This window comes from Apteryx rowi, unplaced genomic scaffold (assembly GCF_003343035.1).
Source record: "Apteryx rowi isolate R43461 unplaced genomic scaffold, aptRow1 scaffold_1608, whole genome shotgun sequence".
Classification (NCBI taxonomy): domain Eukaryota; kingdom Metazoa; phylum Chordata; class Aves; order Apterygiformes; family Apterygidae; genus Apteryx; species Apteryx rowi.
Window position 1 is genome coordinate 9,940 of NW_020447873.1, and position 15,245 is coordinate 25,184.

At 53.5% G+C, this 15,245-nt stretch overlaps 1 protein-coding gene across 1 annotated transcript in view; it reads right to left on the reverse strand.

Annotated features, from left to right (window-relative positions):
* Positions 1–15,237, reverse strand: part of LOC112963114 (tenascin-X-like) — a 21,368-nt gene extending 6,131 nt beyond the window's left edge. The window contains exons 1-14 of the mRNA XM_026059859.1: positions 15,114–15,237; positions 14,563–14,865; positions 13,831–14,121; positions 13,067–13,363; positions 12,184–12,477; positions 11,060–11,353; positions 9,890–10,183; positions 9,183–9,476; positions 6,837–7,130; positions 5,480–5,767; positions 4,369–4,668; positions 3,024–3,317; positions 2,402–2,695; positions 1,057–1,355 (exon numbers count right to left, since the gene is read on the reverse strand). Coding sequence (XP_025915644.1) covers positions 1,057–1,355; positions 2,402–2,695; positions 3,024–3,317; positions 4,369–4,668; positions 5,480–5,767; positions 6,837–7,130; positions 9,183–9,476; positions 9,890–10,183; positions 11,060–11,353; positions 12,184–12,477; positions 13,067–13,363; positions 13,831–14,121; positions 14,563–14,865; positions 15,114–15,237 — 3,960 coding nt within the window. The remainder of the gene's footprint in view (positions 1–1,056; positions 1,356–2,401; positions 2,696–3,023; positions 3,318–4,368; positions 4,669–5,479; positions 5,768–6,836; positions 7,131–9,182; positions 9,477–9,889; positions 10,184–11,059; positions 11,354–12,183; positions 12,478–13,066; positions 13,364–13,830; positions 14,122–14,562; positions 14,866–15,113) is intronic.
* Between the last annotated feature and the right edge of the window lie 8 nt (positions 15,238–15,245).

The following is a 15,245-nucleotide window of genomic DNA, read 5'->3' on the forward strand; positions in this document are numbered from 1 at the left end:
GGGGGGGCACTGGGGGGGTCCCAGCGCAGCTGGGCACTTCGGGGCGTCACCGCCTCCACCCGGAGCCCCTGCGGTGCCGCTGGATCTGGGGGGAGCCGCTCGCGTGGGTCTGGGGGTCCTGCCCCACACCCATGCTCCCCAGAGACCCTCAGGCCTCCCAGACACCCCCCAGACCCCTCCAGAGACCCACAGACCCTTCCACAGATCCCAGAGACTCCATAGACCCTATAGCACCCCATAGACCCCAAAGACTCCCCATAGACCCCACAGGTCCCCCATAGATCCCATAGTGCCCCATAGACTCCATAACATCCCATAGATCCCCATAAACTCTCCTAGACTCCATAGTGCCCCATGGACTCCATAACACCACAGAGATCCCCATAAACTCCCCCCCATAGAGCCCATAGACCCCACAGAACCCCTACAAGACCCATAGACTGCCACAGATCCCCCCACAGACCCCATAGCACTCCATAGACCTTGCAGACCCCCCCCCATAGACCCCATAGACTCATAAATCCCATAGAGCCCCATGGAATCCATAGCACCCCAGAGACCCTCCCCATAGGCCCCACAGACCTCCCGTAGAGCTCCACAGACCCCAAAGATCCTCCCATAGACTCATAGACACTACAACTCCCCCACGGTGCCCCATAGTGCTCCATAGTGCCCCAAAGACCCTACAGACCCCCACTGGACCCCATAGCACTTCACAGACCCCATCATGCCCAATAAAATCCCACAGAGCCAATAGACCTATAGACTCCATACAGCACTGTAGACTGCATAGCACCCCCAAAACCCTCACAGTGCCCCCCCATGGATCTCACATATGCAATAGAGCCCTAGACACTCCCATAGACCAATAGCACCCCACAGATGTCATAGCACCCTAGAGAAACCATAGGCCCCCACATAAAGCCCTTTAGACACAGCATGGACCTTCTGGGGGCATGGAGACATCAGAGACCCCACAGGCAATAAGGACCAGGGGAAATGGAGACATTGGGCACCCACCAAGGGACACGGAGGTATCAGGGACCCACAGCCAACCTCACCTGTGACCGCATCAGTGTAGATGGGGCCCAGACGTTTCTGCCCCCACACTCCATACAGGTTGAACTTGTAGAGGTGGGTTGGAACCAGGTCGGGCACAGTCGCTGTGCGGGACCCACCATCCACGGGCAGCACCTGGGGCTGCCCTTGTGCATCCTTGTACTGCACTGTGAAGGARTCAAAGGTGCCCTCGGGGACCGTCCATTCCAGCTGGACAGAGGTGGGGGTGACGTGGGAGGCTGTGAGCTCCCCCAGGCGGGGCTGGGATGGTGGCTCCTCCTGCGATGGAGCCAGGGCTGCAATGGAGAGGGCACAGTGCAGGGCACGTTGGGGACAGACAGCCACCCACCCATCCTTTCATCCAGCTATCCATCCATTCATYCATCTAATCATCCAGCCATCAATCAGCTCATCCAACCATCCACATACCAATCCATCCATCCATTTGTCCATCTTTCCCTCCAGGTTTCCATCCACCCAATCACACATTCCTCCATGCGCTGTTTTCCATTGCTCCATGAATTCMTCCCTCTCTCCCTCCATCCATCCAACAGTTTGATTCTCCATCCAACCACCCATTCAGCCCAGCATCCACCCACCCAATCTTTACGCCATTTGCCAACTTGACCACCTACCCATTTATCCAWCTGTTCATCATTCAAGTCATTCATCCATTCATCAGTCTGTTTAAGCATCCAGCCATTTGTCCATCCGTCCTTCCACTCAAACATCTGTCCATCTGTACGTCTATGTAATCATCCACCCATCTGTTYGTCCTTCCACCCAACCAGCCATCCATGCATCTATCCATGCAGCCAGACTCCATTAGACCAGCTTTTGTCCATGTGTCCATTCCTGCATCCATTTATCCACCCTTTTCTCAGTCTGTTCTTTCACCCATCCATCCATCTCTTTATCTCTCCACCCAACTGTCTACCCATCCAGCTGTACATCCATCAGTCCACTCTTCCATCCATAGCTCCAGCCATCCTATTGCCCATTTCTCCATGCACCTTTTGCACCTCTTAGGCCTTGATTCCACCTGTCCATCCAACCACACAATTATCTATCCTTCCATCCATCCATCCTTCCATCCCTCCATCTATTCAAGCAATCCCTCATCCAGCCAGCCAGACAGGCCATCATCCATCCATCCATCCATCCATCCATTCATCCATCCATCCATTCTTCCAACCTTGCATGCATCCATTCCTCCATCTATCCCAAAGTCAGCACCCAAGACCTTCCCCCTGCCCAAGCTCCTGCCCTGATGCAAACCCAGGGCAGCAGCTCGGGCCCAGGGCTCAGAAGGGACATGGGCAGTGCCCACAGCCACCCTCACCTGTGACTGCATCGGTGGAGATGGGGCCCAGACGTTTCCGCCCCCACACTCCGTACATGTTGAACTTGTAGCGGCGGGATGGAACCAGGTCAGGCACRGTCACTGTGCGGGACTYGCCGTCCACRGGCASCACCTGRRGYTGYCCTTGTGCATCCTTGTACTGCACCGTGAAGGAGTCAAAGGTGCCCTCGGGGACAGTCCAGTCGAGCTGGACAGAGGTGGGGGTGACATGGGATGCCGTGAGCTCCCCCAGGCGAGGCTGGGATGGTTGTTCCTCTTCTGGTGGGACTGGGGCTGCAATGGAGAGGGCATAGTACAGGGCATGTTGGGGACTGACAGCCAGCCATCCACCCATCCTTACATCTATCCATCCATCCCTTTATCTATCCAAGTAATCCATCATCTAGCCATTCAGCCAGGCTCGCATCCAGCCAGCCAGCTAGCCAGCCGACCAGCTAGCCAGTCATCCATCCATCCATCCATTCCTCCAACCTCGCATGCACCCATCCCTCCATCCATCCCCAAGTCAACACTCAAGACCTGTTCCCCCTGCCTGAGCTCCTGCCCCACTCCTAACGCAGGGCCCAGAAGGGACCRAGTCAGTGCCTGCAGCCACCCTCACCTGTGACAGCGTCGGTGGAGACGGGGCCCAGACGCTTCCGCCCCCACACTCCATACATGTTGAACTTGTAGCGGCRGGATGGAACCAGGTCGGGCACAGTCACTGTGCGGGACCCACCATCCACGGGCACCATCTGGGGCTGGCCTTGTGCATCCTTGTATTGTACCATGAAGGAGTCGAAGGTGCCCTCAGGGACAGTCCAGTCAAGCTGGATGGAGGTGGGGGTGACGTGGGAGGCTGTGAGCTCACCTAGGCGGGGCTGGGATGATGCTTCCATCTCCGATGGAGATGGGGCTGCAACTGAAATGGCACGATTCAGAGTATGTTGGAGACAGACAGCCACCAACCCATCCATCCTTTGATCCAGCTATCCATCCATTCATCCATCCATCCATCCGTTCATCCATTCATCTATCTAATCATCCACCCATCAGTCAGCTCACCCAACCATCCACATACCAATCCATCCATCCATCCATTTGTCCATCTATTCCTCCAGACTTCCATCCATCCACTCATTTCTACATGAACTATTTTCCATCCATCACTCCATGAATTACTCCCTCCCTCCCGCCATCCATCCATCCAGTTCGATTCTCCATCCAACCACCCATTCAGCCCAGCATCCACCCACCCAAACTTTATATAACCCTGTTTGCCAACCCAACCAGCCACCCATTTATCCAACTGTACACTGATCAAGTTATTCGTCCATTCATCAGTCTGTTTAAGCATCCAGCCATTTGTCCATCAATCCTTCCACTCAACCAGCTGTCYATCCATCCATGCATCCATCTATCCATGCAGCCATGCTCCCATTAAACCAGCTTTTGTCCACACATCCATTCCTGCATCTATTTATCCATCCATTTCTCAGTCCATTCTTTTACCCATCCATCCATCTCTTTATCTCTCCACCCAACTGTCTACCCATCCAGCTGTACATCCATCAGTCCACTCTTCCATCCATAGCTCCAGCCATCCTATTGCCCATTTCTCYAAGGAACCTTTTTGCACCTCTTAGTCCTTGAGTCCACCCGTCCATCCAACTACATAACTACCCATTCATCTATGCATCCACCCACCTATCCATCCATCCATCCATCCATCCTTCCATTTGTCCAAACAATCCCTCATCCAGCCAACCAACCAGGCACACATCCATCAATCCATCCATCCATCCTTCTATCCATCCAGTCATCCATCCAGTCATCCATTCAACCCTCCAAATTTGCATGCACCCATTCCTCCATCGATCCCCATGTCAGCACCCAAGACCTGCTCCTGCCCTTCTGCAAACCCAGGGCTCAGAAGGGACCGAGTCGGTGCCTGCAGCCACTCTCACCTGTGACAGCATCAGTGGAGATGGGACCCAGACGTTTCCGCCCCCACATCCCATACACGTTGAACTTGTAGCGGCGGGATGGAACCAGGTCAGGCACGGTCACCATGCGGGACTCGCCGTCCACAGGCAGCACCTGGGGCTGCCCTTGTGCATCCTTGTACTGCACCGTGAAGGAGTCAAAGGTGCCCTTGGGGACAGTCCAGTCGAGCTGGACAGAGGTGGGGGTGACRTGGGAGGCTGTGAGCTCGCCTAGTTGGGGTTGCAATGGCAGTTCCTCCTCCGGTGGGGCCACAGCTGGGGCTGCAACGCAGACAGCACAATGCAGGGCACATTGGGGACAGACAGCCACTCCCCCAGACACCCCGGCAGCTTTCCACTTGTCAATCTGTCCATCCATCCATCCATCTAATCATCAACCCTGCTATCAAATTAAACAACCAGCCATCAACCCGCCCAAGTATCCACCCTCCCAATAATCCAGCTGATTCTCCACCCATCCTTTTCTCCATCCATTTACCCATCTATTTATTGTCCATTACTCCATCCATTCATCCATCARATAACCCATCTTTCCATGAGCCTTTTTCTATCCATCAGGCCTTGAATCCATCCCTCCATTGAACTATTCAGCCATCTAAGCATTCTTTGATTTCTTCATCCAACCAATCAACCAACTGATCTATCCATTCTTTCATTCGATTATCAATCCAAGCATCCATCTATCCTTCCATTCTTCCACCCAACCATGCAGTCAGTGAACCAGCCACACACTCATCCAAGCATCCAATCAACCATCCATCCAGTCATCTATCCATCCATCCAATCAATCAACCATCCACTCATCTATCCATCCATCCAGTCACCCAAACAGCCACACACTCATCCAACCAGTCATCTTTCCATCCTTCCATCAGTTCAACCATACATCCGTACCCCCAGCCCTCCAACCTTGCATGCACCCATCCCTTCATCCAACCCAATTCAGCACCCAGGACTTGTTCCCATTTCACAGATGGCCCAAATGGACAAGGATGGGCCATGATCACACCCCTGCCCCACTCCTAACCAAAGGCCCAAGGGGGACAGGGACGATGCCTGCAGCCACCCTCACCTGTAGTGGCATCGGTGGAGATGGGGCCCAGGCGCTTTCGCCCCCACATCCCATACACGTTGAACTTGTAGCGGCGGGATGGAACCAGGTCAGGCACAGTCACTGTGTGGGACTCGCCATCCACGGGCAGCACCTGGGGCTGGCCTTGTGCATCCTTGTACTGCACCATGAAGGAGTCAAAGGTGCCCTCGGGGACAGTCCAGTCGAGCTGGATGGAGGTGGGGGTGACGTGGGAGGCCGTGAGCTCTCCCAGGCTGGGCTGGGATGGTGGTTCTTCCCCCGGCGGGGCTGGGGCTGCAATGGAGGCAGCACAATGCAGGGCATATTGGGGACAGACATCCACACATCCAGTCATGCAGCCAGCTATCCATCTATCCATCCACYCACCCAACCACACAGTCAAATCTGTCCTTTGTCCCTCCAGGCTTCCACCCATCCAGTCACCCAGTTCCCCATGCACCATTTTCCATCCCTCACTCTRTGACTCCACCCAACCATCCAACAGTTCCATTATCCATTCATCCCAGCATCTGCCCAACCATTAATCATACCATTTTTAATCAACCCATCCATCCATCCATTTGTCTATGAAGTCATATATTTATCCAGCCAGCCAGCTACCCATTTGTCTATCCATCCACCTATCTACCAGTCCACCCAACCTTCCTCCCATTAAATCTGATATTTCTCCACCCAACCATTCATCCATCCATTTCTCCATTCACACACTCATCCATTGGTTTATCCATCCATCCAACCACCCAGCCAGCCATTTCTCCATCCACTCACTCATCCATCAGTTTATCCATCCATCCAACCAGCCAGCCAGCCATTTCTCCATCCATCCACTCTACCAGCCACCCAATCACACATCTTTCCATTAACCTTTTTCCATCCATCAGGCCATGAATCTATCCATACATTCGACCACGTGCTCATCAAACCATTCATTCATCCCCTAGCCATGACTCTAAACATTGGTCCACACATCCATCTATGTTTCTGTCCATCCAGTCACAYATTTCTCCAACCACCTTTCTCCATTACTTAATTCCAGACTCCATCCATCCATCTAATTATTCATCCAAACATCCAATCATCCCTCCGTCCATCCCTCAAAACAACCAATCACCCAACCATCCATCCAATCATCCCTCCATCCAACCATCCCATCATCCATCCATCCCTCTGACCTTGCATGCACCCAGCCCTTCGTCCATCCTCCAGTTGGTGCCCAAGACCTGTTCCCGTTTCCCAGAAGGCCCAAGGAGTCCAGGATGGACCCTGCCCAGGCTCCTGCCCAACTCTAAAACCAGAGCACAGAGAGGGCAGGGACAGGGCCCACAGCCACTCTTACCTGTGACTGCGTCAGTGGAAATAAGACCAACACGTTTCTGCTGCCAGATCCCATACAGGTTGAACTTGTAGCGGCGGTTGGGCACCAGGTCAGGCACAGTCACCATGYGGGACCTACCATCCACGCGCAGCACCTGGGGCTGGCCTTGTGCACCCTTGTACTGCACTGTGAAGAAGTCAAAGGTGCCCTCAGGGACGGTCCAGTCCAGCTGGATGGAGCTGGGGGTGACGTGGGAGGCCGTGAGCTCCCCCAGGCGAGGCTGGGATGGCGGTTCCTCCTCTGGCAGGGCCGGGGCTGCAATGGAGAGGGCACAGTGCAGGGCACGCTGGGGACAGACATCCCCTCAGCCAGCCAGCCATCAATCCATCCATCTGTCCATTTGTTCACCTATTCAATCATYCACCCATCAATCAACTCACTCAACTCACATCCACCCACCCAACCACATGTCCAACCATCTACCCGGTTATCCATCCATCCATCCATGCTTCCATCCATCTATCCATTGGGTTGTCCACCCACCCATCCGTCCATGAAACCATCCTTCCAACCTGCCAGCCAGCCTTGAAACAGTCCGGCCAACCATYCCTCCAACCCTACATCTACACCATACATTTTGTTCACCTGTCCATCCTTCCACCCACTACTATCCATCCACTCATTCATCTAATCATCCAGTCATCATCAGTCAGCTCACCCAACCACCCATCCTAGTAGCCAGCTATATATATCTGTTAATCCAGATTTTTGTTCACTCATCCTTTCATAGATCTGCTTACCTATGAGCTTGTTAGCTGATTCATCAATCCATCCATTTCTCTATCTGTCTGTCCATCTGTCCATCCATGCATCCATCCATCCATCCATCCATTCATCCAATAACTCATTTATCATGCACTTTTTTCCATCCATCAGGCCTTGAATGGATTCATCTATCCAGCTATCAACCATCCATCTATCCATGCAACCCTGCAACCATCCACCCTTCCATCCTACCATAAAATTGATAAACTATCCAATCAGCGAAACATCCAGTCATTCAGCCAACCACAGTCATCCATCCATCCATCAATATATCAAGTCACCTCCTTTTCCACGCACCTTTCCATCCATCAGTTCTTGAATCCATCCATCCAACCAACCATTCAATTATCCAWCCATTCAGCCATCTTTCCATCCATACATCCCTCACCCAACTGGCCAAAAACCTCATCAACCACTGATACATCCATCTGTCTACCCATGCATGCAGTCAAACAGCCAACCAACCCTCCAATATTGCATGCACCCACCCCTCCATCCATCCCCAAGTCAGTGTCCAACAGCTGTTCCCATTTCCCAGAAAGCCCAAGGGAACCAGGACAGGCCCAGCTCGGGATCCTCACCAACTCCAAAACCAGCACACACTGGGGACAGGCACAATGCCCACAGCCACACTCACCTGTGATGGCATTGGTGGAGATAAGACCAATACGCTTCCGTCCCCACACTCCGTACAAGCTGAAATTGTAATGGTGGGACGGTACCAGGTCAGGCACGATCACCATGCGGGACTCGCCGTCCACGGGCAGCGCCTGGGGCTGGCCTTGTGCATCCTTGTACTGCACCATGAAGGAGTCAAAGGTGCCCATGGGGACAGTCCACTCGAGCTGGATGGAGCCAGGGGTGATGTGGGAGGCTGTGAGCTCGCCCAGGCGGGGGCCTGATGGCAGTTCCTCCTTCAGGGGGGCTGCAGCTGCAACAGAGAGGGCCAACTGGTGGGCATACCAGGGACAGACATCCACACATCCATCCATCCATCCATTCATTTGTCCAGCCAGACAGCCAGACTTCCTTCCATCCCATCACCCACCTTTCCAAGCACATCCATCCATTCATCAGGCCATGGATTCATGAATCCCAGCATCTGACCATCCATACAAACATTTAACCATCCAATTGTTCATCCAACCATCCATACTTCCATTCAGCCATTGAAACATCTGCACATCCAACCATCTTTCCAACCATCCATCCAACCATTCAAAATTCCAGCCAGCCATCTGATCAACCAGCCACCCATCCAGTCAGCTTTTTATCCAGATATCATTTCATCTACTGCCCAGCCAGCCAACATGACACCCATCCATCAAACCATTCAACCTTTCATACAATCATCCATCCATCTATTCSTCCCTCCATCCCTCCATCCTTGCATGCACCCATGATCATCTCCAATTCAGAGGCCAAGAGCTGTTCCTGTTTCCCGGATGGCCAAATGGACACGGATGGACTCTGCCAGGGTCCTGACCCATTCCAAAAACAATGCACAGAGGAGACAGAAATGATRCCTGCAGCCACCCTCACCTGTGACGGCATCGGTGGAGATGGGGCCCAGACGCTTCTGTCCCCACACCCCGTACAGATTGAATTTGTAGTGGTGGGATGGTGCCAGGTTGGGCACAGTCACTGTGTGGGACTCGCCATCCATGGGCACCACCTGGGGCTGCCCTTGTGCATCCTTGTACTGCATCGTGAAGGAGTCAAAGGTGCCCTCGGGGACAGTCCACTCGAGCTGGACAGAGGTGGGGGTGACATGGGAGGCTGTGAGCTCTCCCAGTTGGGGCTGGGAYGGTGGTTCCTCCTCCGGTGGGGCCGGGGCTGCAATGGAGAGGGCACGTTGCAGGGCACAGTGGGGGGCAGACATCCATCCATACGCCCATCCATCAATCATCTGTCTCTCTGTACATCCAGCCAGCCATCCACCCATATTTTCACACCTGTTTTTCCATCCGTCCACGAATCAATCTGCACATTGAACAATCCATCCATCTGTCCAACCATTCAATTATTCATCCCACCATCCTTCCATCCAACCAAACATCTTTCTAACCATCCATTCATGCCACCAGCCAGCCAGCCAGCAAACAATTCATTTATGAATCCAATACCCCAAACAGCTGGCCAGCCTTCAGTGCACTATTCAAGGCAAAGAGAGGCCCTGTCGAAGCTCCTAACCAACTACAAATCCAGGGCAYAGAGGGGACTGAGACGGTTCCTGTAGCCCCTCTCACCTGTGATGGCCTCAGTGGAGATAAGACCAATACGTTTCTGCTGCCACACCCCATAGAGGTTGAACTTGTAGCGGTGGGATGGCACCAGGTCAGGCACAATCACTGTGCGGGACTCGCCATCCACAGGCAGCACCTGGGGCTGCCCTTGTGCATCCTTGTACTGCACTGTGAAGGAGTCAAAGGTGCCCTCGGGGACGGTCCAGTCTAGCTGGATGGAGTCAGGGGTGGCGTGGGAAGCCGTGAGCTCGCCCAGTTGGGGTCGGTATGGTGGTTCCTCCTCCGGCAGGGCCAGAGCTGCAAGGGAGAGGGCACAGTGGAGGGCATGCTGGGGGACAGACACCTACACATCCATCCGTCCATCCAGCAATCCATCCATCTGTCCATCAGTCTGCCTACCCAACCAGACATACATCCATTTAACTCATCATGCCTCCACCGATCAACTCACCCAAATACCCACCCATCTGTACCTCCATCCATCCTTGAGGCAGTCCAACCAAGCATCCTTCCAACCATCCGTTCATCCATCCACTCAACCTTCCACTCATCCAACTATCCATCCCTTCAGCTATTTAATCAGTCACCCATCAGGCAACTCAGCCAACCATCAATCCTACCATCCATCCATCTATCCTTTAATTTAGCTGTTTGTCCATCCATCCAACCAACCATCTATTTATCCATCCTCTTCTCAGTCCATTAACGTACCCATTCTTCTTGTTCTCTATCYGTCCATAAAACCATCCATTCATCCATTTCTCCATCCACCCAACCATCAAAGCTTCCAGCCATCTAATCACTCATTTCTCCATGCACCTTTTTCCAACCATCAGCTTTGGATTCCATCCATCCGTCCATGCAACCAGATGTTTTATCTTCCAGCCAGCCAGAGAGAGCCAAACAACTGTCACCTAGTCAAACGTCCAAATGACCTTACATCCTTCTACCATCCTTCCATCTATCTGTTGATCCATCCAGCCAAGCATCTGCCTCTGCATCCTTCCATCCTTGCATGCACCCATCCCTCCAGCCATCCACATGTCTGCACCCAAGAGCTTTCCTTTTTCCCAAATGGCCCAAGGGGATGAGAATGGACTCTGTCCGTTTTCTTGCCCCACTCCTAACACAGGGCCCAAAGGGGACAGGGATGATGCCCGCAGTCACCCTCACCTGTGACAGCATCAGTGGAGATGGGGCCCAGACGCTTCCGCCCCCACACCCCGTACATGTTGAATTTGTAGCGATGGGATGAAACCAGGTCAGGCACAGTCACTGTGCGGGACTCGCCATCCACAGGCAGCACCTGGGGCTGCCCTTGTGCATCCTTGTACTGCACCGTGAAGGAGTCAAAGGTGCCCTCAGGGACGGTCCATTCCAGCTGGACAGAGGTGGGGGTGACGTGGGAGGCCGTGAGCTCTCCCAGTTGGGGCTGGGATGGTGGTTCCTCCTCTGGCGGGGCAGGAGCTGCAACGGAGAGGGCACAGTGGAAGGTACACTGCAGTGTGGACATTCACCCACCGTACGTCCATCCATCCATCTACCTTTCCATAGCTGAGTCCTTCCATACATCCCTCCCCTCAGCCATCCATCCATCCATCCATCTAAGCATCCACCCATCAACCAACTYAATGGTCTGTCCACCCCATCCATTCTTTCATTCCTCCAGCCCTTTGCTCACACAACCTCTCATCCCTCCATTTATCAAACTGGTTGTCACTCCACTCAGCCAGGAAGCAACCAATCTGTCTGTCTATCCAGCCAGCCAGCCATTTGTCCAGCCAGACAGCCACACTTCCATCCATCCCATCACCCATCTTTCCAAGCACCTTTTTCCTTACATCAGGACATGGACCTATGAATTCAGGACTCCAACCACCCATACACTAATTTAACCATCCAATTATTCATCCAACCATCCTTGCTTCCATCCATCCATCCATCCATCCATCCAAACATCTCCCCATCCAACCATCTTTCCAACCATCTATCCATGAATCAAAACATCCATCCAGTGATCTGCTCAAGTGATCATACCTCCATCCAGTTTTCCTTCCATCTACTAGCCCCTCAGCTGCCCAACCATCATATCTTTCATACAACCATCCATGCATCTATTCCTCCCTCCATCCCTCCATCCTTGTATGCACCCATGGCCATCACCAAGAAAGCACCCAAGAGCTGTTCCCATTTCCCAAATGGCCCAAGGGGACAAGAATGGACTCTGCCCAGGGTCTTGACCCACTCAAAAACATGAGAGCGGAGGGGACGTGGACAGTGCCCACAGCCATCCTCACCTGTGACTGCATCGGTGGAGATGGGGCCCAGACGCTTCCGCCCCCACACTCCATACATGTTGAACTTGTAGCGGCGGGATGGAATCAGGTCGGGCACAGTCACTGTGCGGGACTTGCCATCCACTGGCACCACCTGAGGCTGCCCTTGTGCATCCTTGTACTGCACAGTGAAGGAGTCAAAGGTGCCCTCGGGGACAGTCCAGTCAAGCTGGATGGAGGTGGGGGTGACGTGGGATGCCACGAGCTCGCCAAGTTGAGGCTGGGATGGTGGTTCCTCCTCCAGCGGGGCTGTGGCTGCAACAGAGAGGGTACAGTGCAGGGCACACTAGAGACAAACAACCATGCACCCGCCCTAACATCAATCCATCTCTTCATCCACCTGTCTATCCGTCTGCCTGTCTAGTCATCCTTCCATCTGTCCATCTGCTCATCCATCCATCCATCTCATCTTTCACCATCAATGAACTCAGCCAACCATCCATCCTCACTCTGTTCAGTCAGTTGTTTGTCCACCAGTGCAATCATCCATCCATCCATCCATTAACCTGTCAGGTGATTCATCCATCCATCCATCAGTCTGTCTATCCATTCATTAAACTATCCTTCCTTCTACCCAACCATCCATCCACCTTCCCACACACCTTCCTTCATCCATTCATGCTTCCAGCCAGCCAGCCATAAGATCACCCAAACAGCCACACACTCATCCAACCATCCACCCTTCCATCCATCCTTCCCTCCATCCATACAAATTCAGCACCCAAGACTTGTTCCCTTTTACCAGACAGCCCAAGAGGACTAGGACGGGACCTGCCCAGTCTCTTGTCCAACCCCAAAACCAGCACACAGAAGGGACAGGAACAATGCCTGCAACAGCTCTCACCTGTGACAGCATCGGTGGAGATGGGGCCCAGACGTTTCCGTCCCCACACTCCATACACATTGAACTTGTAGCGGCGGGATGGAACCAGGTCAGGCACAGTCACTGTGTGGGACTCGCCATCCACAGGCACCACCTGGGGCTGCCCTTGTGCATCCTTGTACTGCACAGTGAAGGAGTCAAAGGTGCCCTCGGGGACAGTCCAGTCAAGCTGGATGGAGGTGGGGGTGACGTGGGAAGCCGTGAGCTCGCCTAATTGGGGCTGGGATGGCGGTTCCTCCTCCTCCAGCGAGGCTGGGGCTGCAACAGAGAGGGCACAGTGCAGAAGGGRTGCACAGTGGGGACAAAAATCCACCCACCCATCCATGCATGTATCTATCCATCTGCTCATCCAGCCATCCTCCTGCCCATCATTTCATCCATCCGTTCATGTCAACATTCACCATAAACTAAATCATCCAAATATCCATCCATGCTCCCTTTCCTTCTGCTCTTTGACCACCTGTAAACTCATTCATCCATCCATGCATCTTTCTGTAAATTCATCCATCCCTCCATCCATCCGTCAATCCCTTCATCAAACCACCCATCCTTCCCTCCAACCTTGCATGCACCCATCCCTGCATCCATCCCCAAGTCAGTGCCGCAGACCTGTTCCCATTTCCCAGATGGCCCAAATGGACAAGGATGGGTCATGATCACACCCCTGCCCCACTCCTAACCAAAGGCCCAAGGGGGACAGGGACGATGCTCACAACCACCCTCACCTGTGACTGCATCAGTGGAGATGGGGCCCAGACGTTTCCGCCCCCACATCCCATACACGTTGAACTTGTAGCGACGGGATGGAACCAGGTCAGGCACAGTCACTGTGCGGGACTCGCCGTCCATGGGCACCACCTGGGGCTGCCCTTGTGCATCCTTGTACTGCACAGTGAAGGAGTCAAAGGTGCCCTTGGGGACAGTCCAGTCGAGCTGGACAGAGGTGGGGGTGATGTGAGAGGCTGTGAGCTCGCCCAGTTGGGGCTGGGACGGTGGTTCCTCCTCCTCTGGCGAGACTGGGGCTGCAACAGAGAGGGCACAGTGCAGAAGGGGTGCACAGTGGGGACAAAAAACCATCCATCCATCCATCCATCTGTCTATCCATCCGCTCATCCAACCATCCTCCGGTCCATCTCTTCATCCATCTATCTCATCTTTCACCATAAATTAAATCACTCAAGTATCCATCCATGCTCCCTTTTATTCTGCTCTTTGTCCAGCTGTACAATCATCCATCCAGCCATCCATCAATCTGCCTATCCCTTCATCAAATCATCCATCCATCCCTCCAACCTTGCATGCACCCATACTTTCATTCATCTCCAATTCAGTACTCAGGACCTGTTCCCATTTCACAAATGGCCCAAATGGACAAGGATGGGCCCTGTCCAGGCTTCTGCTCCACTCCTAACCAAAGACCCAAAGGCGACAGGGACGATGCCTGCAGCCAACCTCACCTGTCATGGTGTCGGTGGAGATGGGGCCCAGACGCTTCCGCCCCCACACCCCGTACACGTTGAATTTGTAGCGGCGGGATGGAACCAGGTCAGGGACAGTCACTGTGTGGGACTCGCCATCCACGGGCAGCACCTGGGGCTGCCCTTGTGCATCCTTGTACTGCACAGTGAAGGAGTCAAAGGTGCCCTCGGGTACGGTCCATTCCAGCTGGACAGAGGTGGGGGTGACATGGGAAGCCGTGAGCTCGCCTAATTGGGGCTGGGATGGCGGTTCCTCCTCCTCCGGTGGGGCTGGGGCTGGGGCTGCAATAGAGAGGGCACAGTGCAGAAGGGATGCACAGTGGGGACAAAAATCCATCTGTCCGCCCATCCATCCATGCATCTGTCTATCCATCTGCTCATCTAGTCATCCTCCTGTACATCTCTTCATCCATCCATCTCATCTTTCACCATAAATTAAATCACCCAAGCATCCATCCATGCTCCCTTTCATTCTGCTCTTCGTCCACCTCTACACTGATCTATCCATCCCTCCATCAATCTGTCTTTACCTTCTTCAAACCATCCATCCATCACTCCAACCTTGCATGCACCCATCCCTKCATCCATCCCCAAGTCAGTGCCGCAGACCTGTTCCCATTTCACAGATGGCCCAAATGGACAAGGATGGGTCATGATCACAC